Genomic DNA, 27,929 nt, shown 5'->3' with positions numbered 1-27,929 from the left:
TTCAGGAATACAACCAACTCATGAAGATGATCTGGATGACTGATAACCTATCGAGATATAACCTTTACAATAATAATAAATGAATAATTATATTTATATAGCACTTTTGCAAAATCCTCCAGAAAGAAAGAATTCTAAAGCCAGTCTTCACAGGCTGTCCTTGGGACATACAGTAGTAGTTAAACATCAGACACTCTCTTGTCAGGTTGTGCTCAGGAATCGCCTCATGAGGTTTTTCTACAGTGGAAAGAACTAATCAGTTACAAAGACATGCTGCTGTGGACCTCAGTGACCAGCTCTTAGCATGACAGGTGCCTTTGTCTATACACTCACAATTTATTGATTTTGACACGCCAATTATTAGACTGCCACTTACAGGAAACAGATGGGCAGCGATTACAAGTTGGATGCTCAGTGCTGGTGATGTTAAATGTCATGCAGCAGTGGTGTAGTTGGTTTATATCCTAATAGCTTTTTTTTTTTTTTTTTTTTTAAATTCTGCTGTGTTTTCTTAAAGAAAGGATCCGGTCACTGTAAAACTTGGTACATGGAGTTTTTTTTCAACCATACCGTGTACCTCCTAAATAAAACTTGAATTATTTATTTGTATTTCCATTCTCTGCGCCGTTCCTCAAATTAAACTTTAATGCGCAAAACAGTTGAGCAAATGCAACCCCTGCCACTAATTAGATTACTTAGCCACCAAGCGTTTAACTGCTATTAATTTATATGTTACATAAATCATCGTAATAATATAATTATACATACCGACAGGACCCTTTCTGCCAGGGTATTTTATTATTTCTTATTAGTCAAAAGCACTTACTGTAATGGCACACACACAGATTAGATACACCTAGAACTTCATGCGTACTATTCACTTAATCATAGTTTTTCTTATTTTAAAATTAAGAATATTGCTTAAAAGAACAAAACATCATGATTGGATGTCAGCTGTGTACATACAGTATGCTATGTCTTCAAAACATGCTTTCTTGATTGCTCTCTTAATATGGCAATAACTTCCTGCACTCAATCTAAGTTCAACATCGGTTGGTATTTTTTACACTAAATTGTGCCTCTTCTGCATTGAAAATGACAAATGTCATTCTGCATTTAAAGTACTTGGCATGGTCATGTTGAGTGAATGTATTGAAGACAGCGATGGCTCTCATTGGACTGACTCCATCCAGTTTGTGTATAATGTCTTTTCCTGTCTCCTTCATTTTGTCCTATCTTTTCCATTACACTCTACAGTACAAACCTTTCATTTTCTCAATTGAATTATACAAATAAAGCTGACAAATACTATAGATAATGTGGACTAAGAAGGATCGAGCATCAAGTCCAATCACTGCTGTTTCTCATCCAAGAGTCATCTACTCACATTTGAACTTGTCCAAATATACAACCCATGTAAAGGGACTACCAACAGATTTAAACTACAAACAGATTTAAACCACACTCTCACTGAAAGCCAAACATTAGCACGTCTGGCTGGATCTCATGAATTCCCTGGTAATAGGCCCAACATGCTCCCAAACGTGAAAGGAGCGTTAACATTTGATTGCAGCATCCCATTAATGAACACACAGGTCACACAGAGTCCAGAGTCAAATAATTTTAGACAATTTTTCAGTTTTGTTAATGTCATGTAAACACATTAGTCACATGGAGCCAGTCAAGTCAATCTCTATATTAATAGAAGTAAAACAGGTAAATAGTGACATAATAAAATAGTAAAATGGTAAAAAAAAAAAAACTACATGTGTAGAAGTAGAAGTGTCTGGTTGACTATTCTTATCCTGAAGTGAAGGCCAAGGAGAAGAGGTGGGTCTCTAAAAGCGTTCAAAAAATGTTCAATGGTGGAGGCAGATTGAATTTCCATGGGTAACTCATTCCAAAGTTAAGGGGCAGCTACAGAGAAGACCTCATTTTGGCACATCTAAAAGCAGTCTGTTCTTAGTGCTCAGAGCTCGGGACGGCGTGTGAAGAAGAAGAAGTACCGTCTCGGTAAGATGGTGCCAAACCGTTAAGAACCAACAATAACATTTTAAAATTAACCTTAAAATGAACAGGGAATCAGTGGAGAGCGTGCAACACAGGTGTGATGTGATCTCATCACGGCGATCTTGAGTGTCTTGAAAGGAGCCTTCAAATATAATGCATCATCATCATCATCTCTCTTCCAGTCTTAGTCAGACTAAAATACCTGGATAATGCAATTCACAATTCAAAGTCCAATTACTCCTGCATAATGCGCTTAGTCTGGCTAGAGTTGGACTTGGTATTCTGTGCATGCAGGCATCAAAATTTCCTCCCCGATCTCTGACCCGGAAGTAGAAGGAGAGGCGATTGCCCATCTTAGTCAGAGCCATAGCTGGATTAAACTGTCCATATGGTACTGTCCTCGTCTCCACTTTACAATAGCTCCACCAACATTTGCTGACATGGTGTGGTAAACAGTCTTGGCCACAGATGTGTTATTTCTGAATCGATAGGAACATTAAACTTTTTGGTTTAACCTCAAGGCCGTTCGTTTGCCAGCTGGCCCCTGCTCACTGGCACCAACCCTGCCCCCATTCACTCGTCCTCTTTACTTTCTCTCTCCCAGCAGTGAGCCGTGTGCAGCTACTGACCCCAATCCCAAACCGCTGCTGTCACTTCTGCTTAGCCACTGCTTCTGATTACTCTACAGGGGTATGCAATAAAAAACCCTCTCTATTTTCTCCACATGGAACAGACTGTCAATGAAATGTGATAGGAGAGATTTCAAGATCACACATTTTTTTTTTATTTCCTTGACTGCTGCTGCTGCCACTCTTTGCCCTTACCCCCCTGTATGCTGAGTTAACAGCATCTGTGAACAAATCAACCCATGTTTCATTTGATTTTAAAGCTTAAAGTGCGTAACTTTTGGTGATTTCTGTTGTTGATTGCACGTTTTTGGTCTTTGTTAACAGCGTAACATTATTTGTTTATTACATTAACATCACTGTATATTATTCCTGCATTCTGGAAACTATCAGACCTGAGCGAGGGAGCATTTGCATGTATGCACGGGCAGTGCAAGGGCAGGCAGTGACAAGAAATGTTGATCCTAGCGAGACAACTGGGTTTTTTTGAGCAGTAGAATTCACGTGTGAAACATTTTGTGTGCACTTCTTTGCCTTTTGAGTCACACTCCAACTTGCTTGAAGTCATCTTCAATTTATAAATGTTGCAATGTTGTTGTTGCCTCAGTCTGTCCTGACAAAAAAACTAATCACTTCCTGTGTGCAGTGCAGGAGTATCATGGGGGCAACACAAGATCTTACCACCGTTGTACTGACACACACACACACACACACACACACACACACACACACACACACACACACACACACACACACACACACACACACACACACACACACACACACACAGTCATATGGAGCTTAATCAGCGGTGTGTCATTCGTGTAATTAGTTTGATACATAAAAGCAACACAAACACATGAAAGAAGCCGTATAATGCTACACATGTCGTAAAAAAGTGTGCCTTAACATCAGTAAAATGAAATGTGGTCACAAAAACACACCTCTGTCCAAATGTTAATCACCTACATCGCACAAGGTAGTTAATTTATGCAGAAAATATTATGGTACAAAATTAAACCAAAGCTGGCGAGATGCCAACTTTTAGAGAGAATTCATCTTCCTTGGCATATAAAAATCCCCCAAAATAGAAAGATCAAAAGCCAATCAACTGTGTGTTGAGTACTTGAGAGGAAGTTACAGTCTTGTGATTCATGGGATAACTTGCAAAAATAGAAGTTTTTTTGTACAATTATGATGGTAAATTTCAAGTCATTCCGAGATACTTTTTGTTTTTGAGACTAAAGTCAGCTCACTGTCAAAGTGCCTCAGGGCAAATGGATCATTTCCTGAATTTTCAAAAATGAATTGAAATTATTCCCTAAGAGGTTTGCAAATATTTTCAACGGATCCTTGTTCAGGGCGATGCCGACTATTATGATGGTAAATTTCAAGTAATTCCGCACTGGGTTAATTACCTGGGGTCACCAGAGGTCCCCAAGTAATACTAATCTTGTGCGAATAGAGTAAATCACATAGACGGTAAAATGTTTACACAAACTATCATACAGTTTAATTAATTTGCTGCCAAATTTCAGGTTTCAACAAACTTTAACTTTGTAGACATTTAAATGTGCTCCTTGTGTTGTTTGACTACTTTGAAAATGTTGCTAGCTGCTAACCAAAATCATTCTCGCACGTGCATATGCTGTAATCATCAATGCAAACAAAACTAATCAAAACTAATCAAATCAACAATAATATGTACTATGAATCAATAAAATAAAGTTGCTACTAACCAAATAATCAGTAAGATGGAGATGGATCAGGAATGGCAGGTAAATAGCTTCACATGTGCAGCTCAGGCAATGCTCTTCCCAGAATGCCAAAAATAATGCATGATACTGTTATCTAATACACTTTAACGGTAAAGTGCTGTAAAATAGGAATACATTAGAGTTCTGTTTAAAAAACAGCAAATGAGCTGTAATTTCACTGATGTTCTATAATATTAACAGTAATTTCTGCCGTAAATTCACAGAAATTATTTACAGTGTAATGAACCACTAATTAACAGATGATTTGAAGACAGCACATTTCCCAGTACCCTCAAATCAGCAATTGTAACTCTACAGATCTACAAATCTGGAAACAAACAAGCAGTTAGCAATTACAGACCGATAAGTTTACTCCATTTTCTCAAAGGTTGGAGAGAACGTGGTAGCTGAGCAGTTGGCAAAACATCTTGAGTTAGATAGAGGCCCTCCTGCATCTCATGCAGTTGGGATTCCACTGGTAGGTGCAGTCTTTTTAGATCAACGCAAAACTTTCCAAACTGTCCATGGATACCTTGAGCTGGCTATTCCTACTTAGGTGGACACTCCCAGTGTGTCCATTCAAATGATGCAGTGCCACAACTGGAAGCATGCACCGTGGGGGTACCGCAAGGATCCGTTCTGGTGCCCCTACTTTTCAGCTTGTATCAATGACCTCCCATCTGTGTGTGATGATGTTGATGTCCAAATATAAATACATGGGAAGGACCCAGAACATAACAAGTGGTAGCCAATTTACCAGCGGCTATGAATAAAATTGGAAAATGGTTGAGTGACTCTTGTTTGCCGTTAAATGAGAGGAAAACAGCAAGCAAACAAAAGCAACGCAAAACCATAACACCATAACTGTTATGAGAGAAGAAAATTACAAATGTAGAGGTCAAATACCTGGGTATTATTTTAGATACATGCTCAGCTTCAAAATATATATTCAAATCTGCACAATCAGCACATTAATGGTTAATCTGGACCTGTCTGGGGACATGCACTTAATGCACACAATGTGTAATTTGCACCAGCAAAAACAAGCAAAAAAGAATATTTTGAAACAAGACTCCCTTTCCTTTGATAATGTAATACATAGGAATTAGCATATTTATAGAGTGCTTTTAGAAAAGTTCCTAAAGCAGCTTGAAAAGTTGATAAATCTAGTGACAAAAGCACTGAGTTGGCAACACTGTATGCCTGAATTTAAGAGTAAAAAATAGTGTGACACAATTAATTTTGAAACGGCAACAGTGAAGAGGGACACTGAAACACTAGGAACCAGTTGTTGCAGCTTTATCACTCATTCATGAAGGATTCAGGTCACCACAGAACCAGTCAATGGCATTCACCGTCCTAAATTCATGGAAGTAAAGCTGACACTTGATCAGCTTTTTGTGCTGTTCTCACATTTTGTAAAAAAAATCTTAATTTCAGTCAGATGTATACAATTTTTTTGGTGCAAATGTCACCAGAGGCGCTCCGTTATACATAAACACAACAGAACAAAGATCTCAAATCTGGATTAAACCACGTATTGATGACAGATTCTGGCAGCAAACTGATTTTAGAGGCTTAAGCTTGTTGCTATTTTACTCACGGTCATACTGTACACTTTCTCCTGACATTCCAGTGTGTCCAAATAAACCAGATCTGTTCTGTAAATGCATTTAGGAGCAGAATACCTGAATTTATTCATAGCCTTTTCTCATGAAACCTCGCGTTGCTGCAGGACATGCGGCTTATTTGCTCAAGCTAGAGTATATCTGGACCATGACTCAGACTCTCGAGGAAATGTATTCAAGCTCACCGGGTCTCAAGCTCACCGGGTCTCCTCTCTGCTCCCCTAAATTCACCTCTGATGCATGTTATTACACATCTCAAATGCAAATTATTGATCCCTAGGTCTATAGAAACATGCTTAAAATGAAAAAGAAGGGAGCCTCGTCAATGCAGGAGCTCCCAAGCTAAACATTTACTGATGTCACGACTACACAGCCACCAATGCAGCACATGAGGGAGGAGAGAGAGAAGGAGAGGGGGGGGGGGGGGGGGGGGAACAAAGAAGGAAATGCAACAGCCGAAATATACATCACAGGATGCTCTGCTCTCTTGAGATCTATACTCCAGTCTCAGGAGGTACATGGGTGAGAGAATGGAAAACACGCTCTTTAGTCACAGAGAGATGAAACTCAAACACTGTGTGGCAAGAGATAGCAGGGATACAACAGTGGCAAGTGTCTTAATGTTTCAGTGTGTGTGTGTGTGAGGTATGCGCATGAATTTCAATCACAGAACCAAGTGAAAATTAATCAGGAACAACACATAGAGGGCTCTTGACAATTCCAGCCAAAGTGAATAAGACGTCACAGGGCCATCACAGTGCTGCATATTACAGGACCTGGATTAGATGATTTGATTATCTCCTGCAGGGGATGAGGCGTTACCATGTGTGTGTGTGTGTGTGTGTATGATGACATGTGTATGACTTTACACCTTGTCAGTGTTTCGCCTTTCAAAGCACTCCTTCCATTGTTCATCTATCTATGAAGCAAGTTGCGTCTGTCTGTATGTCTGTCTGTCTGTCTGTCTGACTGTGTGTCTGCGACAGGCATATCTCGCTGACAGTTATCCAGATTGCCCAAAGACTTTGGATATGGGTTGAGCATGGCCCGACGGTGCGCATCCTTGATTTTCACATTTTTTGGAGGAATTTTAATTTTCACTGATTTATCACGCTACACCAGGCAGGCAGCGACTCATCAGCAGCAGCTGTGCTGTCTGGGATCGGGAGGTAGGAGTGAAGAGGATGTCCTCACGGTGGTTGAGACATTTTCACAGTTCACCGCAAAACATGGTGCTATACTGAAACGACGAGGACGTCCATTCACCAATACGCGAGGACATATTTATTTTGCATTAGCATGCTAGTACTTTGCGGCTAACTTGGCGAACCTGTTTCCAAAGGTAAGCTAGCGAGGCTACGATTAGCATTAGCGTAGGGCTAACATAATACAAACCTACGCTGTGCCTAACTGCAACCTCGTTAGGCACAGCGCAAATGTTTTAATTTTCGATTAGCATTAGCGTAGCTAGATGTTGTGACTGTCAGCCACGCCAGTGTTTGTTGTATGTTAGCCCTCATGTTCCTTTTCATGCATTACCATAACTGAAAAATCTTCTTCAGCTCCCACTAAAGGAATACATACTTCCACTGCACTAGTTTCCCTAACACACACAGGTTCACACAACAATCCTTTTAAATAACTTAGCTGAAGACTTATCCCTAACCTTAAAGGTGCCATATGTAAGAATGTGGCCATAAACGGTTACTACATTCAAATTCAAAATACTGAGGTCTGTAAGGTTTCGTTTTCTGATGTAACTGGCAACCCATGGTTGCTCGGCAGCTGAGACTCTACCGACTGCAATGATTGGTAGACGGCGGTAGGTGGCGCCACATGCCAAAACATGATTTCAAAACATAAACATGATTTGCAGTCTGCATAAAAAAAAATTTAATGCAAATATTTTGGCTGTACTGTTGTTGTTGGTGAGTTCAGTTTGCCATATGAACATTATTCCTGAGTCTCTGCTGCTGCTGAGTTGCTTTAGAATTATTACCTAATGCACCTTTAACCAAGACCACTTAATGCCTTACCTTAACCTAACCATAATTCAAATATTAGCCCTTAACTCAGAAATGAGGTTCTGCCTGACCACATGATGATTAATGGTCCTGACACGGTCAGTGGTTGTCAGAAAAAGTGTAAAATGTGTAGAAATGTATCCTGTGTGTCTCCAGTGATTGCACCTGTATGAAAAATCATGTTATCTGTGTTCCTGCGTGTGCACATGAGCGTGTTATTCTGTATTCCTGATTCCCCACTTTGATGCAGAAGCTTTTGGAGAGAGAGCTATGACTCATCATAGACTCTCATTGACATCTCTGAGGTCAGACACAGAAGAATACACAGGCAGATAAAGTGGCAGAGGGACGTATTCACCACCATTGTCATGAACCCTCCCCCCCCACCCGAAACATCCCACTTAATAGGAAGTAGGGGGCGCAAAACAGGAAAGTGGAATGGTAGATGCTGAGAAAAATAAGCCTAACAATAATTTAAACCCACCTCTTTTGCCAAATTGTTTTTCATTTGTGTTGTTTCTTAGTATTCTCTGCATTTCAGACAAAGCATTGCACTGACACGGTCCTGCCTGCACTGCCGCCTCACTGCCTGATGGCGGCTTTGGATGTCACTCAGCAGACAAAAGAGAGGCACACGGAGAGACTGCCCGACAGACAACAACACATGGGCGTTATCACACAGAATGCTCGTTACATAAACGGGCTCTGATGCTGCTTCCAATTTGAGCCCAATTACATGGTTCTCACAGGCCATAGGGACAAACATAGATCTCCGGGCAGATTAGAGATCGCTCCAACACGAGGACCCTCAATAGAAGCTAAATGCTGCCATTCTGTTGTGATCTCGCAGATGGGCAAAGTGGGAGGCAGATAGTGGTGTGTGTGTGTGTACACGTGTATTTGTTATCTTTTTAGGACCTCAACTGGCATAAACACTGACAGAAACCCAAATCTGGTCCTACTATGAGTGTAAACCTAATTTCTGGAACTGGTTAAGTTTGGGCCAAATATTTAAATTGTGGTTTAGGGTTAACGTTTAGGTTAGGCATGAACTGGTTAGTGTGAGGTAGAATAGCTGTGCGAGTTTGTGTTGTGCATCACCACCTCACAACGAGTGGAAAAGCACATTTGATCATGAGCACCCATGGTAAATTGCAGTGGGAATAATACACATCTCCTTGTAAGGACATCCTGTGAGTGGGTGTTTATAGGTCACATATTCAGGCTTTAAAAAATGCGTTGTTGAGTCAGCTATGATTGATTTTATATCGCTTTTTTTGCATTGATATAAAGTAGCAATAATTGTGCAGAAGTCACAAAATATAGTGTTTTTCTATTGTTTTTTTGTTCATTAAAACGAGCCAAGTGAACTTTGAACAGTGACGCATTTCCCCCAGGTGTTTATATAGTTGGTGAAAACCTTTTTTTCCCCCATCAAATTGCTTAGGACACTCTATGTTGCACATTCTTATAGCCTCTGTATATCGTGTATGTTTAGGGAAAAAAAAAAAAAAATGCTGTGTGTTCTAAGATCTGATTAGGCTGTTGATTGTGGTTGATTATGTAACACTGAATAACTGAAAGCATTGTAATAACCATACCAGTGAAACAGTTTCCTCAGTTTACAGTCACTAACCTGGTTACTGGCAATTTTTCACTTTTCTATTAATGAGACATACAAAGGAGCATTGGTAAAAGTGATATGACTGTGCTGTCAATGGATTTTACTTTATAGATATTCATTTGTTTTAAATGTTTTCAGGTTTTTTTTTTTTTTAAATGTTTCTATATATCTAATGTTCTTCCTAGCACATTCCTAACTTCATAAAATAAAACTCAATACAACTGTAATAGTGTAAATAGCCAGGATGACTTAAAAAACAAATGTGTGGCTTTTTTAACAAGCTCAGTTTGAATGTGTGTGAAAACAGTTGACGATGTCTTACAGTGTTTATGAAAAAAACAACCGGCTGGACACTAATCTCAGAGCTACAGAGGCTGTGGTAATAGCGTTTATGATGAAATATAAAAAGAAAACACGACTTGTACTCAAGTCACTGCAAATAACATGTCATTACGATGTATTTAGCTGCAAAGTTCATTTTCCTTTGCAGGACCTTCTGACATTCTTGCAAAAAAAGGCTTCCTCTAAGACTGGAAACCAGACTAACATTGTGAGCTCCTGTTTATCTTAAATCGTCTTAAATTGAAATTAGCCCCCAGTATATGATTTCTTGTTCATCGTGAAACTGGATGTGCCAATCACAGACATTTAATTAAAAAAGGGCATGTGTTTGATATGATGACTGACGGAATTGTCATGATCGGTATCTTCGATGTGCCGAACTGTTGAATGTGAATTAGCGTGGCAACGTCAGATTTGGACATTCGTGTACGATAAGGACTGTCACGCTGACAAAATAAGATCAGACATTTACATGTCATGTAAAACTTTGCAGGGAAAAATCCTTCAGGTTGCCTATATGGGAATGAGAAACAGACAAACACTCCGACGCTGCACAGTTTACTGGGTACTGTGTTAAACACAGTGGGTTCAAGGACTCGTGCTTAAAAGGTTTGATTGAAATTCACTTTTCGAGGTAATGTTCCATGTGGTCTAAATTTGCAAATTACAAGGAAATCTGATTAAGCTGGAAAGCACCATTAGACATGGGTAATGTAAGGTTATTTTTAGCTGAAGTGCTGTAGCTGAGAGCAGTTTGCAGACACCTGGGCGAAGGTTTGTTCTTTGCAGTTTTAACTCAGTGATTCCATGTAAATGAATCATTTCACTGAGTTGTTTTAACTGACAAAGAGTGGTATGTATGTATGTATGTATGTATGGTAGTCAGTGCATTTGTCCACTCATGCTGCCGACCTTCTAATCTGCAGGTGTTTTACTGGAGTCCACTTAGATCACTGTCAGGGTCATTAAACCAGTTTGTGACAAGGATAATCACCTCGGAAGAGTCTGTAGTGACTGAGTATTGTAATTAAGCTGCCACTGGTGGCTAATTGATGTTTGTTTAGATGTGTACTCTTTGCATGGTGAAGTGAAAATCCAAACTTGAATGGCTCGAATTTACTTAAAGTTCATACTCGTACTGTTACTGACCTGGGATTACCAGCATGACTGTTATTATCACGTGGCCAGCCTCAGTATTCATACACTCTAGGCTGCTCAGGAGGAACGTCCATCCATCCGTCTTCTACCACTTTATCCTTTAGCCTATGGGTTGGTAACCCTAACCCTGGAGGGTCGCGGGGGGTGCTGTGCCTATCTCAGCTGACATTAGGCGATAGGCGGGGTACACCCTGGACAGTTCGCCAGTCCATCACAGGGCCACATATAGAGACAAACAACCATTCACTCTCACACTCTCACACCTACGGTCAATTTAGAGTGACCAATTCACCTAATCCCCACATTGCATGTTTTTTGGACTGTGAGAGGAAGCCGGAGAATCCAGGGAAAACCTCCCAACACAAGGCAAGAACATGCAAACTCCCAGGGTTCCGACCAGGTCCTGAACCCGGGTCTTCTTGCTGCAAAGGCATGAGTGCTCCACCACTACAGGAAGAACATAAGAAAGAAAATATAAATCAAATAAATGGTTCCCTTAATGTTCATTAGAACATGGGCAATTGTACGAATTGAGTTTTGCTGCTGACCGTGTACTGCGACATCTAAATCATGATTGATTAGTATTAAAGGGCAAGAGAGCAATCCAATTAAAAACACCCACACAAGCCTGTATTCTGAAAACAAAGCAGACTGAGTTTATGAATTCATGACGTTGGCACCACATTTTGGCCCTATACTGTCCGAAATGAATTGATGCAATGCAGAAACTGAGTCTCCAAGTGTCCGCCGTTAATGAACCTGTGGCCACTGCAGCCAAACCAACTCCTCCACCACATACGAGTCTCAACAATCAAACATGCTCCCTATTGAAGCTTACATAACACATTCAGCTTCATGATTTACTGAATGTTCACTTGAGCTGACCTCGTTTTTTTTTTGTTTTTTTTCGGAGCACCATTCTTCCCTAGTGCCACGATTAAACAGCAGCTAAAGATTTGGAAACACTAAAGAAGCACTGTCAATAAATCATGATAACAGCTTGCACTCTCCCCCCAATGCATCAACATGCCAGTGAAGCCTTTTGAATGCCTTGTTGCTCAGTGCAGCATCTTTTGCACTGCAGTGGACGCGACGGCGAACTGTGATTCCACACTGCCATCTAGTGGTGACGCCCGAGCAGCGTGTGTTGCTGCTGTGCCGCCTGTGTCGGTGGATGACGCCACGCAGTATCACAAGGTTAAATGGTTTAGTGATTTAAAATTTGCAGTGTGACTGTTTTACAGAATTAGCCGGATGTGGACGTGTTACACTGTCTGCTCTGTGACACTAAAAGCAGTCATGTGGAGCTTTAAAAAAAACATTAAGGGATTTGCAGGGGGAAAGGGATTGGTGACACAAGAGGCCTCGAGGCAAAACACACAGGTGTAATGAAGGCTGCTTGAATTGAAAGTTTTTGGACGCACATGCATGTGTGTGTGAGAGAGAGAAATGGGCTTGCACAATGCAATCAGCTCGTTGCCTGCTTTGAAAAAGATCAATTCTGCAACAATAATCTCAGCGAGTCAAGACATTTATCTTCTCGGCTAGATTGTAATTACTCGTGGCCTCGAACTCCTGCCGCTGTCTGTTTGATCAGACCACGACTGACATTCTGTGAACTGTGAGAGGAAAAAAAGGGATTGCACACATTGCTTCATATTCCTGTGTGCAAATTGCGTAGTGGTTCTTCACTCATGAAAACTGCTGTTATATGCAGGGCTTTTAAATCCAACACCACGGATTCTGTTTTTGATGCTGTGATGATTTTTCTCCTCCGTGTCCCCTTTGAACCGTATTCAGACTCAATGCCCTGCAGGGAGAGTAACAGGCTCCGCAATATGACTCATCTCACCAGGTTACTGATGAAACTGATGAATTTCAGGCCTGATGTGCACACACTGTGACTGTGGAAGAGAGAAAAAAAAACGCGTGGGGCTCTGTATTCTCGCGCTTTGCAGCCGTGGCCTTCAGTCAGCCAATCTACAGACTACTTGTTGTTTGGGATTATTGTTGCAAAAAAGAAATGTGTGCTGTGAAAATATTGATTGATTTTTTTACTATTAGATAATAGTTTGCCACCGATGTCGAGAGAAATGCCACTTTGAATTCTACAAACCGGCTAAATCATGAGCATAGTGGGCTTTAGATTTGTTGCAGTTTGTTATAATTGCAACACACGTAATAGAAATCAATTAGTCCTGAGAATACTAGTAGCACACAATGCCAGTTTCATAGTGAAACTTGTTGACGTTCAGGGTTCCTTCGTTTAAAATCTAGAAGCAACGCTTCAAGATATTACATCAGTCAGTTAGAGTAAAGTTAATGATCGTATAGTTACCATGTTTTATGTTTTTCAGCATAGCACATTATTATTATTGTGTCTTAGAGCAGGGATGGGAAAGACTTTTTTTTTTTCCCCATCAAGGGCCATTTCACGTTTTATGATGTCCTTCGAGGGCCTTTCTAAGTTATTGAATACATATATCACACTAACTTCTCTGTGGAGATGCCTGATGCTGCTTCTCTCTGGCCAGTAGTGGAGTCTGATGTTGCATGAGTGTGATGATGATATTCGTGTTGGTTGAGCTTTTTGTAGCGCGTGAAGTACAGGATTTCACATTCAACACAGCATTATTTCGCATGCACATACAGTAGGTTCACACACGTATGTATTTAAAAAAAACTGACAGCTGGACAGTCCAATTAGGTTTTATGTTTATAACAGTATAATATAAGCCAATAATTTCTCGATTTACTAAGATTGATTCACTTCAGGATGAGGTCTTGCAGTGAGAGAATTACATGTGCTGGAATCAGTAGATTTGTTTGAGCCTCAGACTGTATAGATGTGTATATCATATGTTGGGCTAATAATGTTAGTATTACATCCATTTATTGTTCATACTAATCTATAAATGTATATTTTCTTGATATTTATAATGTGATAAACCTAATGAATACATTGTACGTAAATTGTAAATCAACTGTGCATATCATATTGATTGTTTCAGACTGATGAAGTACACAAACTGCAGTTGGTTCTTAGATAAGGGTTCCAAAAGTGTTCTTCTACAAGGGCTGAGGTTCTACCTGGAACCATTTGCTTCTGAAAAACCCTTTCCTGAAGAAAGGTTCTTGGTGGAACCCTCCAAAAGGGTTCCAAAAAGATTCTACCTGGAGCCAAAAAGGGTTCTCCTATGAGGACAAGCTGAAGAACCTTTTTCTGGTTTGACTTAGCACTTTTAGTTCTAAGAGTGTAGAGATGAAACTGGCATTCCCTTCACCTTATTTAGAATCATTTTAATCTATGTTACATTATATTTAGTAAAAAAAAGGATGGCAAGAAAGGCAATGGCTGCCAAAATCACAGATTTTAACTACAAACTGTCGTAGATTGTGGGGGTTTGTACTGAATAACATTGTCTTCTCACTTAATATTCTGCTGAGTCAGAGTTAATGGTGCTGCAGGGAGTTAAGACTCACATTCTCCACCAGTCACAGTGGGATGCTGCTGCCCTACCATCTGCCTGAACACAAATACACCACACATTGCATACAAACATGGTCTAAATGGCTGCAGCACCCTAACAAGCTAAAGTAACATGTATTCAGTGTTGACAACACACCTCTTTTATTGCTATCATTCATATTCATACACCAGATTAACATGCATAGTGTTACCATTTATTTACAACAGGTTAAGCAGACCGATGCCTTTCATAACACGGCGTTAAAGTTATTTAAACGCATTTCACAGGAAAAAATGTCCAAGCAACTGTGATGCTGGATCACCTTGAGGCATCACTTTACATGTCTCACAACAGAAAGAGAAAGAGCAGTTGACCAATAGTTGTTTCCCTCCTTTTTTTCTGACTAAAGTTGCTCCAAATGTCCTGGCAACGTCGCAGACAATGTTCCATTTAATAGTTTTCTTTCTGTAATGTCAACACCATTTCTGGGTTAATCCAAAATACTGTCCATTCAGAGAAATGTAGTGACCATGGAGCCACTGGGGGATTGGTACTTGTGAGCATTTGTTTGGATCAACTCCACACCCAAAAAACATTCTGTAGGCATCCAATCTCTTGTGGGTCTTTGGTTCCATAATAGTGTCCATGTCTTCCTATTATAACTATCAAATCTAGAACCGTGATACTATTAATATAAAACAATCTGTGTTTCCTCACATCAATGTTTCCACGACTCTGTTCACCAGTTTCAACCGAGTACCTTCAATGAAAACTCATCCTTTCAGTGGCCTCAGCTAAACATTTGTATGATTCTCATATCATGTTAAATCAAAAGAAATCAAACTAAGCAGAATTAACAAAAGTTACAATTTATAATCATGCAGGAAGAACAGAAACCAAAGTAAATCCTATTTTTTTTCCCCATTATCAGCAGGCAACAAGAAGAGTCAAGAAGTTAAGTAGAAGATGACGGTTAAAAATAGATAAAAACATGGAAAGCAATGTAGGTAAGTTATGGAGAAACACCTTGAAAGGCGGCGGAGCATTGATAGATACCAACTAAGCTTAAGATGAAGTTCAATAAATATCAAACAGGTAGTTCTTGAAAATGGATACTTCCGTGTTCAGCATTGTGATTAAAAGGGCTGTTTAATTCAGCGTCAGTTTAAATAAGCGAGCGCATGTCACAACAATATTCAACACAACACAAAACATGCATCTCTGTCGCTCAACTAAATCCAAGAAAGTCATCCACCTGAAGTATCAAGTGTTGCCTTCTGCTCTGCGTTGAGCGCATGCTGTTTCAGAATTAAGTCATTATTGTTTTGTTTCCATTTGGGAAAAATAATTGAAAACTTTCAGCTGAAGAACTTAAGGGGAGTGACAAAAAATAAACTGGAATCTTTGGCCATCCATCCATCAATTTATCCATCAACTACAATCCTTTGAGAGTCATTGGAGGGCACTGGAGTCAATCCCAGATGGAATTAGATGAAAGGCAGATCAATCACCTGAACTTATCTACGCATTATATAAGTTTTGTCTTCCACTCATCGTGGCTTCTTCAGCGAAATTCAATCTTTTTTCCATACAGCTATACAGTACTAGAGATCATCATGTGCCCTTTGAGCAGCGGTTCTTCCTCAGGGCAGCCTGGATGCTACAGCAACTCTGCCAGAAAATGAGGAGATGTGCCAGGTGGTTATACTAGCTTGAAGAAGAAGCAAAGATAAGATAGAAAACAGAAAATAAGAGTAAAAAAACGAACGTTGCTTTTCACTGCTGGAGGTTTATCATTCATTTTGATGAAAACTTTACAGAAACATGATTTCTGCTAAAAATGGTTATTCAACAGCTAATAAATGCTATGCTATGTTGGCTATACATCGATAGCAACAACTCGTATAGCCCTGCTAGGTTTCAGAGTTTAAGAGGGTCATGGGTCAACTAATAATCCCTCACTCACTTGGAGTACGGAGAGATTATACAATCCTGTTGTAATATTTTGGCCGTTTCAATTATATTCAAATCACTACAGTGTCAAACACGGGTGAGAACAATACTTGTAATAAATATGTAATTATACTTCACTGTAATGTAGTGAAACATAATATAGCGTTGCTGTCCTATATATCCACATCTAATGTACAAATATGTCAATCTTTACTATCAACACTTGACACCAATCACGGCTCCATCACCAGACTGATGTAACCATGTTGACTGAATGTCCACAAGAGGACAAAAAACCCGTTTCTAGGTCAACAATGACCTTGAGCTTTCATTTCTGGCCGCCCAAATCCAAGCAGTTAACCGCTAGGTCCAACTGAATGTTTGTGCAAAATGTCAAAGGATTTGCTCAAGGCATTCGGGAGATGCTGAGGTCACTGCGACCGTGACCTTTGACCACAAAAAATCGAAACAGTTCACCCTGCGGTTAATCTGAACATTTGTGCTTAACCTGACGAAAGTCCCTCAAGCTGTTCTTGAGGTATTCCGTGGATAATGGGAATGGCGAATGTACAGCCAGAGGGACAGAAAACCCAAAAATATAAAGCTGCTGCTAAGAGTAACCAGCTAGAACTCTTTAATATATTATCATATTTAATACCAATTATTGATAAGAAAACACTTATTTTTAAAGACTCCTTTTTGCATTAATGCTGTGGAACAAGCACTGGTGACAATTCCAATGTCATTATGACACTTAAGGTTATGAGTATAACACATTAATGTTGAAAACTTTGGAGTTCCACTGGTTTGGTACACTTGTTTTGTTTGATGTTAAGATTTCCAGAATTCAACTGATCAAAGGCTGAAAAGAAGAGAAGAAAAGAAACAAGACAAGGCGGAGCCTGCATTTGGTCTCTCATAGAGCTGTGGATTACAACTCCATCTTCTGAGTGTCATGCCAGGCCTCATAATGAGGCATTTAAACATTTAAAAGAAATTTACTATAGCAAGAAAGATGCAGACTGACCATGCACTTCTTTGGAATCAATATTCTTTTAATTTTAAGGTGTAATAGAATTTAACAAATCTTGCCAGCCAAGTACGCCCACTGTTTTAAACAAACCCAAGTGGGTAAAATTTAAAACGTTATTTAAAAGTTATATTTGAGTAAATTTCATAATCATAATTCTCACTTGAGCTACTTTGCTTATTACTTAACGTAGAAATCGTCGGACTGTCAGACTCATACAGTAAAGTACACTTCTTTTCTACAAACACTCTCTGTCTCGCACACCTTTGGACACATGCACTAATACAAACGCTAAAAGTACAGATAATATGTCCAATAGAGCAGGTTCACCATGACGAAAGACATTGGGAAGGTGAGTCTGGAGTAGTAGTCTATGTGGTGCGGGTTCTTTATATGGCAGCAGTTTATGGAGCGCAGCACTTTGCAGACAACGGCCATAACCATGAGGCACCGATTGGTGGGTTCTGGAGGCGACGCCTCAGGCTTGGGCTCGCTGCCAGAGGGACTGGAGGGAGTGACGGTGAGTTCTGTGGCGGCAGGAGCTGTGGGAGGAGACGCAGCAGGTTCCTTGCGTCTCTTAGCTCTGTTGGGGTGACTGGAGATGGTGGTGACGATGCCGTTCATTTCATCGTCAAAGTCGTGCATTCGGTGACCGTACTGCAGGAGCAAAAGGAGGTTTACATTGAAACAAAGACGACAATAGTTTCTAAATTAGCATAAAGAACCTTTAAACTTACCCTCCCACAAAGGACTTGTGATGAAATGATGATGAGGATGACACAAATGACAACGATCCACGATCACACAGATGATGACTGGGACCACGACAACAACATCAATGACCACAAACGTAATCAACAAGACTGTAAAGTCAGGAGGTGCTCACCATGAGCATGTGTGTGTCGGGGTGCGTGAGGGTGCAGAAGTGGGCCACGGCGTACTCGATGAGCGCGCCGAAAATAAAGCTGAAGCAGATTCCCAAGTAAACGTCGATGGCCTTGATGAAGCAGTTGGCGTTGGGCAGTGACGTCCTGGCTCCCATCATTAGCGTGGTCATCGTCAGCACCGTGGTCACACCTGGCACGCAACGCACAAAGATACACAAGAGATTATCTGCTCATCCAATGAACCTCGGGACAACGGGCCAAAATCAACAAATGAATCAACAAAACGTACTTTTTGTATAGTGCATGCACAAATATTGTTAAAGAGGATGCATCATCCATGTCATGTCTTGAGATACTGTTGCTGACATCTTGTTCATTACAAGTTTGGACTGAATTCTTGCCAGTGCTATATCCCAAATCACCTGATAACAACATCTAGAATGAAGCTAGAACTATTTTTATTTGCTGTCTAGACAACAGTTTATTAAAGGAGTCATATGATATCCTATTTCTCCAAGTTAAACCAGTTCCCTGGTGTCCTAATGAACATGTCTGTGACATGCTTTGGTCAAAATACCATAAGGATGAAGCACCACAGCAGTTCAATCACCCTGCCAAAACAGCCCTGTTCAGAAACGCTAAACACTATTTAGTAGTATCTCTTTAAAAAAAAGTAAAATGAAACTTAAGGGACAGGAAATGACATCATCCACAGAGGCTATTGGGAGCTAACAGCAGTTAGCATTTGGAAAAGTGATCATTTGCAGGCTCTAGCAGGCACATTGCCGTCATATAACATGTATCCACTGGACAGATAAATCCTCTGAGGCTGGAAGTTTGTGTAGGACTCTGTGCTGCACTGTGGAGCCAAGAATAGAACTTTTTGCGGACTTCCAGTTTTCAGATACCATTGCCCTCGTAGCACTCTTGCGTGTTTTACGGATAAAGCGGAGCTCCGAGAGACAACAATTCCAGGAATTCAGCGCATTGTGACGTCCCAGTGAGCGCGGAAGTCAACATCGTGTGTTTTATCTCCTGTACTCAGACTGAGGAGGACCACAAAAACATGAGCCAGTCATTTTTTTTCACACTTTGCCAACTGATAGGGCCTCCAGAGTCCCAAATATAAGGATTTAAATGATTAAAATGATGATTTTGCATAATGTGGGACCTTAAAAAAATAAAAAAAATAAAAATGAATGAAATAAACATGCTTTTCTCCATACCTATACAAATACGTGCTGGAACAGAGGATAAGGAAATCCAGAAGGAAACCCATGAGAGGACCACCAGCAGGCTCGAGGGAACGTACGTCTCCAGGATGAAGTAGAGGATGCTCCTCTTCAACTCAAAGTGGAAGACCAACCTGGGGTAATTGCCTTTAAGAAGAAGAGGGGAGATAAGACTTGATATCAGATCACATGGCATGATTTAGACGTCCTAATCTTATATTCAAACGTGAGTACGGTCTTGCATGGATTTTATGCTCACCCGTTTCATAGACGGCCTCTGAGACAGAAGTGTAATGGTCTTCCACTGTATACTGAGCCAGCTGTAAAGTGTCTAAGCCACTGACAGACTCGTTTCCTCTGGTCCAGTAGAACATAACATCATTAATATTGTAACCCCCTGTAAGAAAATAGAAAGAGGTGACCATTACTCCCACAGTAGGATCCCAGCAGCACTAATCAATAGTTGTATATCAATAATGGATCTAATAAATGGGTGTGGGGAAAAAAAATAGCACTTGTAGAACCCCCCACAAAAAAGTTTTATCACCCAATTTTACTTTCAATTAAAGTCCATAATGTTATTGTTTGTGTTTGGGGTTAAGGTCCACATTCATTCCATTTCTCCCTGCAGTCAAAAAAAAAAAAAAAAAAAGATAAACCAACACAGCGCCAAATAGAACTACACACAAAAAGCTAATGATTCTCTGATGGGAAATAATGGAGCAAACTGCAGCTAAAGCACCACATGTGTCCCAATAGGATAAGACAAGGTCAGCGACATTTTTACAATTAGATGGCCAGTGAATAACAACCCCAAATGAATGCCAATGTGTGCCGGCAATCGTTTTTGTGACCACTTACTGTACACTGTAACTTAAAAGCTGATTCTATATCATTGTTTTATAGCAGATAAAACTCATAACCCTTCATATTTTTATAATTTATGGTTCAGTGCATTCTGCAACAGCAGCTTGACATTATTACCCTAAATGGTCAACACACCACGACATACTGTATACCCTTGTGCAGATGAAAATATCCCCATCATATTACAAAGAATGTAATAAACTATACTATACGATAATGGTGATGATGAAGCTATAATCCAAACCTTTCATGGTTGATTTGTTTGCCATTGCAGCCCATAGTGGGTGGGAAATTCCCTCTTATGCTGAACACAATAGAGATATTTCATCAAAGAACCAAAGCAATGCGGGGGGGAAAAAAAACACACATTTGAATAGCTAGATTAAGAGGCAAATGGGAAAAGCCTGCACGGTGACAAACTCAATACATGATAAATGTCATTAAAAAATCCAAACAAACAGATGAAACACAATCCTACTTTTAAATGTAATATTAAAGTTGCATGTCTGTAATTATAGTCACAACAGAAACAGAGTATTCCCTCCGTTGTTCACGTAACGCAGTTTGACAGAGGGAGACCCAACAAGAATTGCAATTGGAAATGCATTTGTTGTGTTCATTAAAAATTCTTGTAAAAGTGCAAAAAAAAAAGAGTAGCTGAGGAGCTTTACTTTTGCCCCATACCATAACAGATTTATCATGCATTTTGCACTGGGCCCAAGAGAACACAGATACACACTAACTCACTCACTCATCTCCTGTCGCTTTATCCTCTACATGAGGGTTACGGGTGGGCACTGATGCCAATCTGAGCTGACATAGGGCAAAAGGCGGGGGGTACACCCTGGACAGATTGCCAGTCCATCACAGGGACATAGAGACAAACAACCATCCACTCTCACACTCACATCTAGTGTCAATTTAGATCAGGGGTCTCAAACTCAAATGACCTGGGGGCCAATGCGCATCTATTGTGGTCAAGAGGGGGCCGGCCTAGAGAACAAAAAGTGGGAAGAAAAACAATTGTTATCACAATATCACACATACTTTATAATACTATTTATGATGCAAAATTAATGTATTAATATTAAAAACAGACATTTATTTTAAATTACATAAATAATAGTGTGGACAACTGTAATTAAAATTCGTACCAGGAGCCGTTTCGGCCACTGCCATTCGTGGTTCGTGCCCTAACAACTGTATTTATATAAGTAATGTTGTATATGATACATTGAATAATGGGATAATAATGACCACATTTCTTATTATTACTGTTATAAAAAAGATTGCTAGCAAACATATATTATATTCTAATAACTCAGTGACAGCTGTGTCTCAGCTACACACTGTGTTTAAAAGACAGTGAAGTCGTCGGCCATGTTTTATTTAGTGGGGGGCCGCATGTAATCGTTTGGGGGGCCGCCAGTTTGGGACCCCTGATTTAGAGTATCCAATTTGCCTAATCCACAAATGTGCATGTTTTTTGGACTGTGGGAAGAAACCATAGAACCTGGAGAAAACATGCAGTGAGAACATGCAAATGTAGTGTAGTTCTGTAATGTAGTTTTTTTTAAATGGACAATGTGACAATAATCACATTAAAAAAAAAGAACAGGTGTAGTTTAAATGATACATTACTCAAGGACAAGTGATGTGAGGCTAAAACCTCTTTGGTGCATTCTCCTAATTTGTCTGCAGAGGGAGCCAGAGAATAAGAAAAATAAGAGTGCTGATGACTGAGAATACACCTCCATAATCTGCAGTGAGTAATATGCTCATTAACGGCCATCACTGTAATGCATTATTGATTGGAGAGAATTAAGAGAGGAACAAACGTCCCCTAATAAATGTCAGCTGTGATTTAAATGCTGAAAGGTCTTGTATATTCACTCTCGTTTCCCTTTGTTATGCACCTTGATATTGCTGTACAAAAAAGGAGATATTAAGTGACAGGCAGTGAAGTAATACATGCGTAACCTTGAGAAAGTTTTTAATGGCGCCATTCAAAATTAAAATAAAGCCCAACAAGACTGTAACTATCTTCTCTGCTGTCATTGTGTGCTAAATATCTCTGACTGACACCGATTGTGATCAGAATATCCTGCACACTCCCCCAACGACACTCTCTTTAAACCCTGCTCCTGTGTAGACGATCCACTTTTGGCACGGCATCAAACAAAGCAAAATCCTTTAATAAACACCTCCTTCAAGAGACTCGGCAAGCGGGAGGCTGAGTGAAGGAGAGGAGCGACAGAGAAAGACGGAAAAGAGGAGAAACAGAGCAGCACTGTGACAGATAAAAGGGGAGGATGAAAAAAAAAAGAGAACGAGACAGGCACAGCGAGAGATGGATTCAGATATTCAGCTGAGAATTAGCGATGCAAAGGAGGGAGGAATCCGTCATCCTCCTCAGTTATTCAACCTTCACCTCCAGATGTCTTTTTGTCTGCTTAGTGGCACTGAGGCAATCATTAAATGTTTTATTTGCCGCTGAGGTCCTGGTGGGCTTCTGGCTGGCATCAGACTCAGTTCAATATGACTGGTTGTCATTTAATGCTATGGAGCAAAAGTGAGTTGGAATACAATGGGTTGACAGTTCAGGGAAGGAGGCTGTGGGAGCAGGGAGTCCTTCTTTGTACGGTCAAAATAATGAATCTTATCATGTCATAACAATAACAGTTTGATTTAATCATAAACATATACGGTCACAGTATTTCAACTCGAAACTGGTGGAGATAAATCAAAGCAAATGGCTTCTTATTCTTAAGAAAGTTTATACGAGTATATATATATATATATATATACACACATATGTATATATATGTGTATATATGTATATATTATTTGTAAAAAGATGGGCTTTTTATTAGAAACAGAACTGACCCCAAAACATGATGCCGAAGCAAAACACTGCTATGAGAAGCATGTTTGTTTGAGCGTCAGTATACAGTATTAGTATTAGTATGTGTCATTAGTACTAGTTGATTATTAGTATATGGAAGAGTATTAGGGCCACATTCTGAGAACAGTCAGAATTCTAACATTATTCTCAGAATTTGTGCCGTTTTTAAACTTTCTTTCAAAAACATAAAACAAATACTCTTCTGTACATATTTATGCTTCGTTAAACCAAAGAAAAAGGAGTGCATTTATCATTATCATATAGCCCTTGCAAACCCCTTTTTTTGGAGCATATAGAGTAAATCATATAATGTTTTTCCTCACTCTTTTGTTCGGGCATTTCAACGCGATACTGCCACCAACTGCCATGTGCATTTGTATCCATTAAACATAAGCAGAATGAGGACTCAGTCATTGAAAACAATACTAGCTGAAACAGTACATCATGACCTAAATTGCCCTTGCAATTCTGTCTGCTGTGTGACATCAAAAAAAAAAATGCAGCTGTATGTGTACATGCGCACACCACACACGCACATAGCAGTTTAAAAGGATGAGAGAAAACGATCCGTTTGATCCTTGGGTTTGATCAGATTCATTTGAAATTGCACCCACCCACTGATTCTCTACCACAGCTTCAAGTTACAGATTTCTGATAATTCTTTGTAAAGTATGAAGTGTCCTTACAGCTCTCCAGTTGCAGTGTGCAGGTCTGCTTGTCCATGGGATACTTGGTCAGATCCATGTTGCAGGCCACAGTGGTCGTAATCCTGAAAGCAGAAATATTGTTTCTTTGTTAAAGGGAAACAGAGATCTTACAGTACATGTTTTATTGCTGTCATTTGAGCCATGGACATTTATACTGCATTAAGTCATAAAATGACCATGAGTCAATATGTTAAATTGAAATATTGGTTTCACTGATAACAGTGGCACAGCCAATACACAAAATAAAATGTATATACATATACATTGTATATCCAGCTGGAGAGACATCCCGATAAGCCAATTAGAAACTGGAAATTCAAGATGACTTCCGTTTCATTAAAACTCCCTCACACATACCACTATACTCGCATACATTGCATAACATTCTCTCATACATTCACTATCATGATGTTGCATTCATAATAGCGTGAAAGAGAGTATGATAGTGTTTTTTGTGAGAGAGTATGATAATAAATGTGTGTGACTATGAAAGTGTTTGTGAGAGAGTATGATAGTGTTTGTGAGAGAGTATGATAGTGTTTGTGACAGAGTATGATGGTATTTGTGAGAGAATATTATAGTGTTTGTGAGAGAATATGATAGTGTTTGTGAGAGAATATGATAGTGTTTGTGAGAGAGTATGATAGTGTTTGTGAGAGAGTATAATGGTGTTTATGAGAGAATATGATAGTGTTTGATAGAGTATAATAGTGTTTGTGAGAGAATATGATGGTGTTTGTGAGAGAGTATGATGTAACGTGAGCGCAAGACTTAATTATTAATCAAATGGCCTCTCATATATATACACATACATTTGTATAGACACATATATACATACATATACACATTCTATATATACATACATACATACATATATATACACATATATATATATATATGTATATATATATATATATATACATATATATACACATATATATATATATATGTATATATATATATATATATATATATATATACACATATACATACATACATACATGCATATGCATCTATATAAATATATATTTTCTCATGGTCCCGAGTGGCACAGTACTGAAACAGCTGTCCGTTCCTTCCATAACTGTCCATTTTCACAGCCTCAATCCCCTGACTTGGCATCCTTTTCTCCTGACTCTGTTCTTTTTATTGGTTTTACTCTCACCGACTTGAGAAGTGCTTACCCACCTCATATCCTCTGTCAAGCCCTGAAATGTAAGACTTCTACTGTATGAATGGAAGGTTTGTATTGAAGACAAGGACACACACACACACACACCGTACATAAAGTAATGTCAGGCACATGTTGAAAATAAAAGCATAAATCAAAACTATAGCGCACAGATCCTCTTAGTGAAGAAGAGCAGTGCCCTGCTGAGCATTTTATTTTGAAGCTGGACTAAATCGAATGCATATACCCAACTCAAGCCTGTCTCTATCCTGTCTATCAAATGAAAAGGCCAGAGGAATGCATGTTTCTGACAAGAGCTTGTCAGATGTTACTCCCTTGCGCACAGGGCAAAATCTGCTGGGGCTGCTTTTATTGACAGGTGACATGTCCATCTACTAATTCAATATGAAAGCCAAGCAACAGAATCGAGACAACTCCCTGTTTTGCAAACACATTACATTACCCAAGTGCTCCTTTATTGTCTATTGGAACGAACAAAAACACCTTACACCAGCAGTCTCAGTTCCAATCTCACCTCAGTGCATAAAGAACAGTCCCATTGGGAAATATACGGATCAGTCTGTTCTCAACTGTGATGTCATGGAGGAAGGACTTCTTGGAGTCCACGATAAAGGTGTCGGGGACCCAGAGGAGCTCAACGAGCCGCCCATCAAGACTGAGGCTTTTATTGCCTTCGAATACCAAACGCTCGTCTGTCCAGCGCTGGCGGAGGAAGATGGTTGCGGTGTAGTCCTGAAGGATCGGGACATAAAAGGTCACAACAGAATTAAAATTAGCATGTCAACAATGTGCTGAGAGACGAGTGTGTTTTTTTTGCAAAACACGCTTCTTCTTTTGCACGTTTATTTCATTAGTCAGCTCGGGGGATTTTTTTTTGGTATTGTGAAGTATTGATGGTGTCAGGTCCCTCAGCCACACAGTAATCCTCAGCATTGCTTCAAGTCAGCAAGTCTGCTCTAGTTTTTAGTACACTGAACATGTTTTTCTATTTCTACAATGGCTCTGTAAGTCCTGATGTTACATCATGAGCAGCTATGCAATCTGTATCTTCCACTGACTGGCAACAAGCTGTGAGTTTAATTTCCAAGCAAGAAATGAACATCACTCCCAGAGGAAGGGGAAGCTGGAAAAGCTCTTGAAGTTACTTCTGTGCCCATTTAGTTTTGACAGTTTTTAGCTTTTAGCTTTAAATTTTACCCTTGTTTGATGGTATTTTGTGACCCATGTGTAATCAAGCTCACTATGTTCTGTTTCTGGTGATATTCTTATTTTGTTATGTGTTGATCCAAGTATGTGATTATTACTGAGGGCATAACAACGTAGAGTCATAGGACTACGTTAGACTGAGTGGCATTTCTGATTTTATTCACTTTACACCTTCGAGAAGTGGGAGGAGGTGTGGGTACTAGTTCACCAGCTGGTATTTTAAATAGCTGTCATTGTCAATAATTGGTTTCGATGCTTTTGTGATTAATTCCTGGATACAACAAAAGAAAAAATACATAATGAACACTAGAAAATCTCAGGTGTACAGTACTGTACAACATGTAGTTGTGCAGTAAGTTTTAAAATATTTTAATGGTTAAAATGTCAAGTATTTGGTGTGACCTACTCTTAAATTAAAAAATTGCATAACCCTGGTTCTCTTAATCCTGTAGTGGAACCCTAATTAATGGCACTGGTTAAGCCTGTGTTTGTCCTACTATTTCATGTCAACAAATATCCGCTGTATTTTATATCATGTTTATTCAAGATATGCTTCATCATTACAAACACATTGACAACTTGCTAATAAGATATTACATAAGGTGCCTGGAGACTTAAATTAATGGAACATGGTACAAAACTGTCTGACCTTCTAGTAAACACAATGACAACAGTGTTGTTGGTGTATCTCACCATGTTGATCTCTGAGATTGTGTCAATGCTGGCGATGTCCAAGCTCATGCCCACGGTGACAGGACCATCTACAAACAAAGAACATGACACAACTCTTACCCTTTAGCAGAGTTTCTGCAAACTGACATGCTTAGAATATATGGAAAAGTATTCAGAAGGAAAAATAGGTTCATGTTTTTTTTGTTTTTTTTTTACGAAGAGGTTCTTAAGAAGAGGAAGGATAGCAGAAAAGTCTTTAGGAGAAGAGCCCAAATTGCTGGGACATTAACAGCTGCAGCCTTTCAAATGTGATTCACCATGAAAAAAGAGCAATGAAGAAGTGGGGAAAAAAAGAGATGAAACGCTATCATGGAGCTTAAATACTAATGGACGAATCTATCCAGGAGGTGAAAGAGAAATTAAAAACATAAGTAGTGACACATAAAATGTAATGAAATGGATAAGTAGTCAAAATAAGTAAATAAAATAAATGAGTTGTGAATTCTAGATGGCGTAGTTACGGACTCCATCGCATATTCACTTCAATATTGTGTTTATTTCACATGCCTTTATTGAGATGTATAGTAGGAGTTCACTGGAGCAGAATGAGGCAAAGTTTATCAGAAAGTTGAAGACGTA

The 27,929-nt window shown here is 39.5% G+C and overlaps 1 protein-coding gene across 1 annotated transcript in view; it reads right to left on the bottom strand.

Annotated features, from left to right (window-relative positions):
• Nucleotides 1–17,913: 17,913 nt before the first annotated feature.
• Nucleotides 17,914–27,929, bottom strand: part of LOC310934254 (gamma-aminobutyric acid receptor subunit pi) — a gene marked incomplete at both ends in the record, with an annotated part of 31,641 nt that continues 21,625 nt past the window's right edge. The window contains 7 exons of the mRNA XM_083897947.1: nt 17,914–18,279; nt 18,509–18,699; nt 19,736–19,888; nt 20,001–20,138; nt 24,200–24,282; nt 25,927–26,144; nt 27,312–27,379. Coding sequence (XP_083754073.1) covers nt 17,914–18,279; nt 18,509–18,699; nt 19,736–19,888; nt 20,001–20,138; nt 24,200–24,282; nt 25,927–26,144; nt 27,312–27,379 — 1,217 coding nt within the window. The remainder of the gene's footprint in view (nt 18,280–18,508; nt 18,700–19,735; nt 19,889–20,000; nt 20,139–24,199; nt 24,283–25,926; nt 26,145–27,311; nt 27,380–27,929) is intronic.

Source organism: Microchirus variegatus (genome assembly GCF_963457635.1).
Source record: "Microchirus variegatus genome assembly, chromosome: 11".
NCBI classification, from domain to species: domain Eukaryota; kingdom Metazoa; phylum Chordata; class Actinopteri; order Pleuronectiformes; family Soleidae; genus Microchirus; species Microchirus variegatus.
This window is presented reverse-complemented; position numbering and strand designations above follow the sequence as displayed.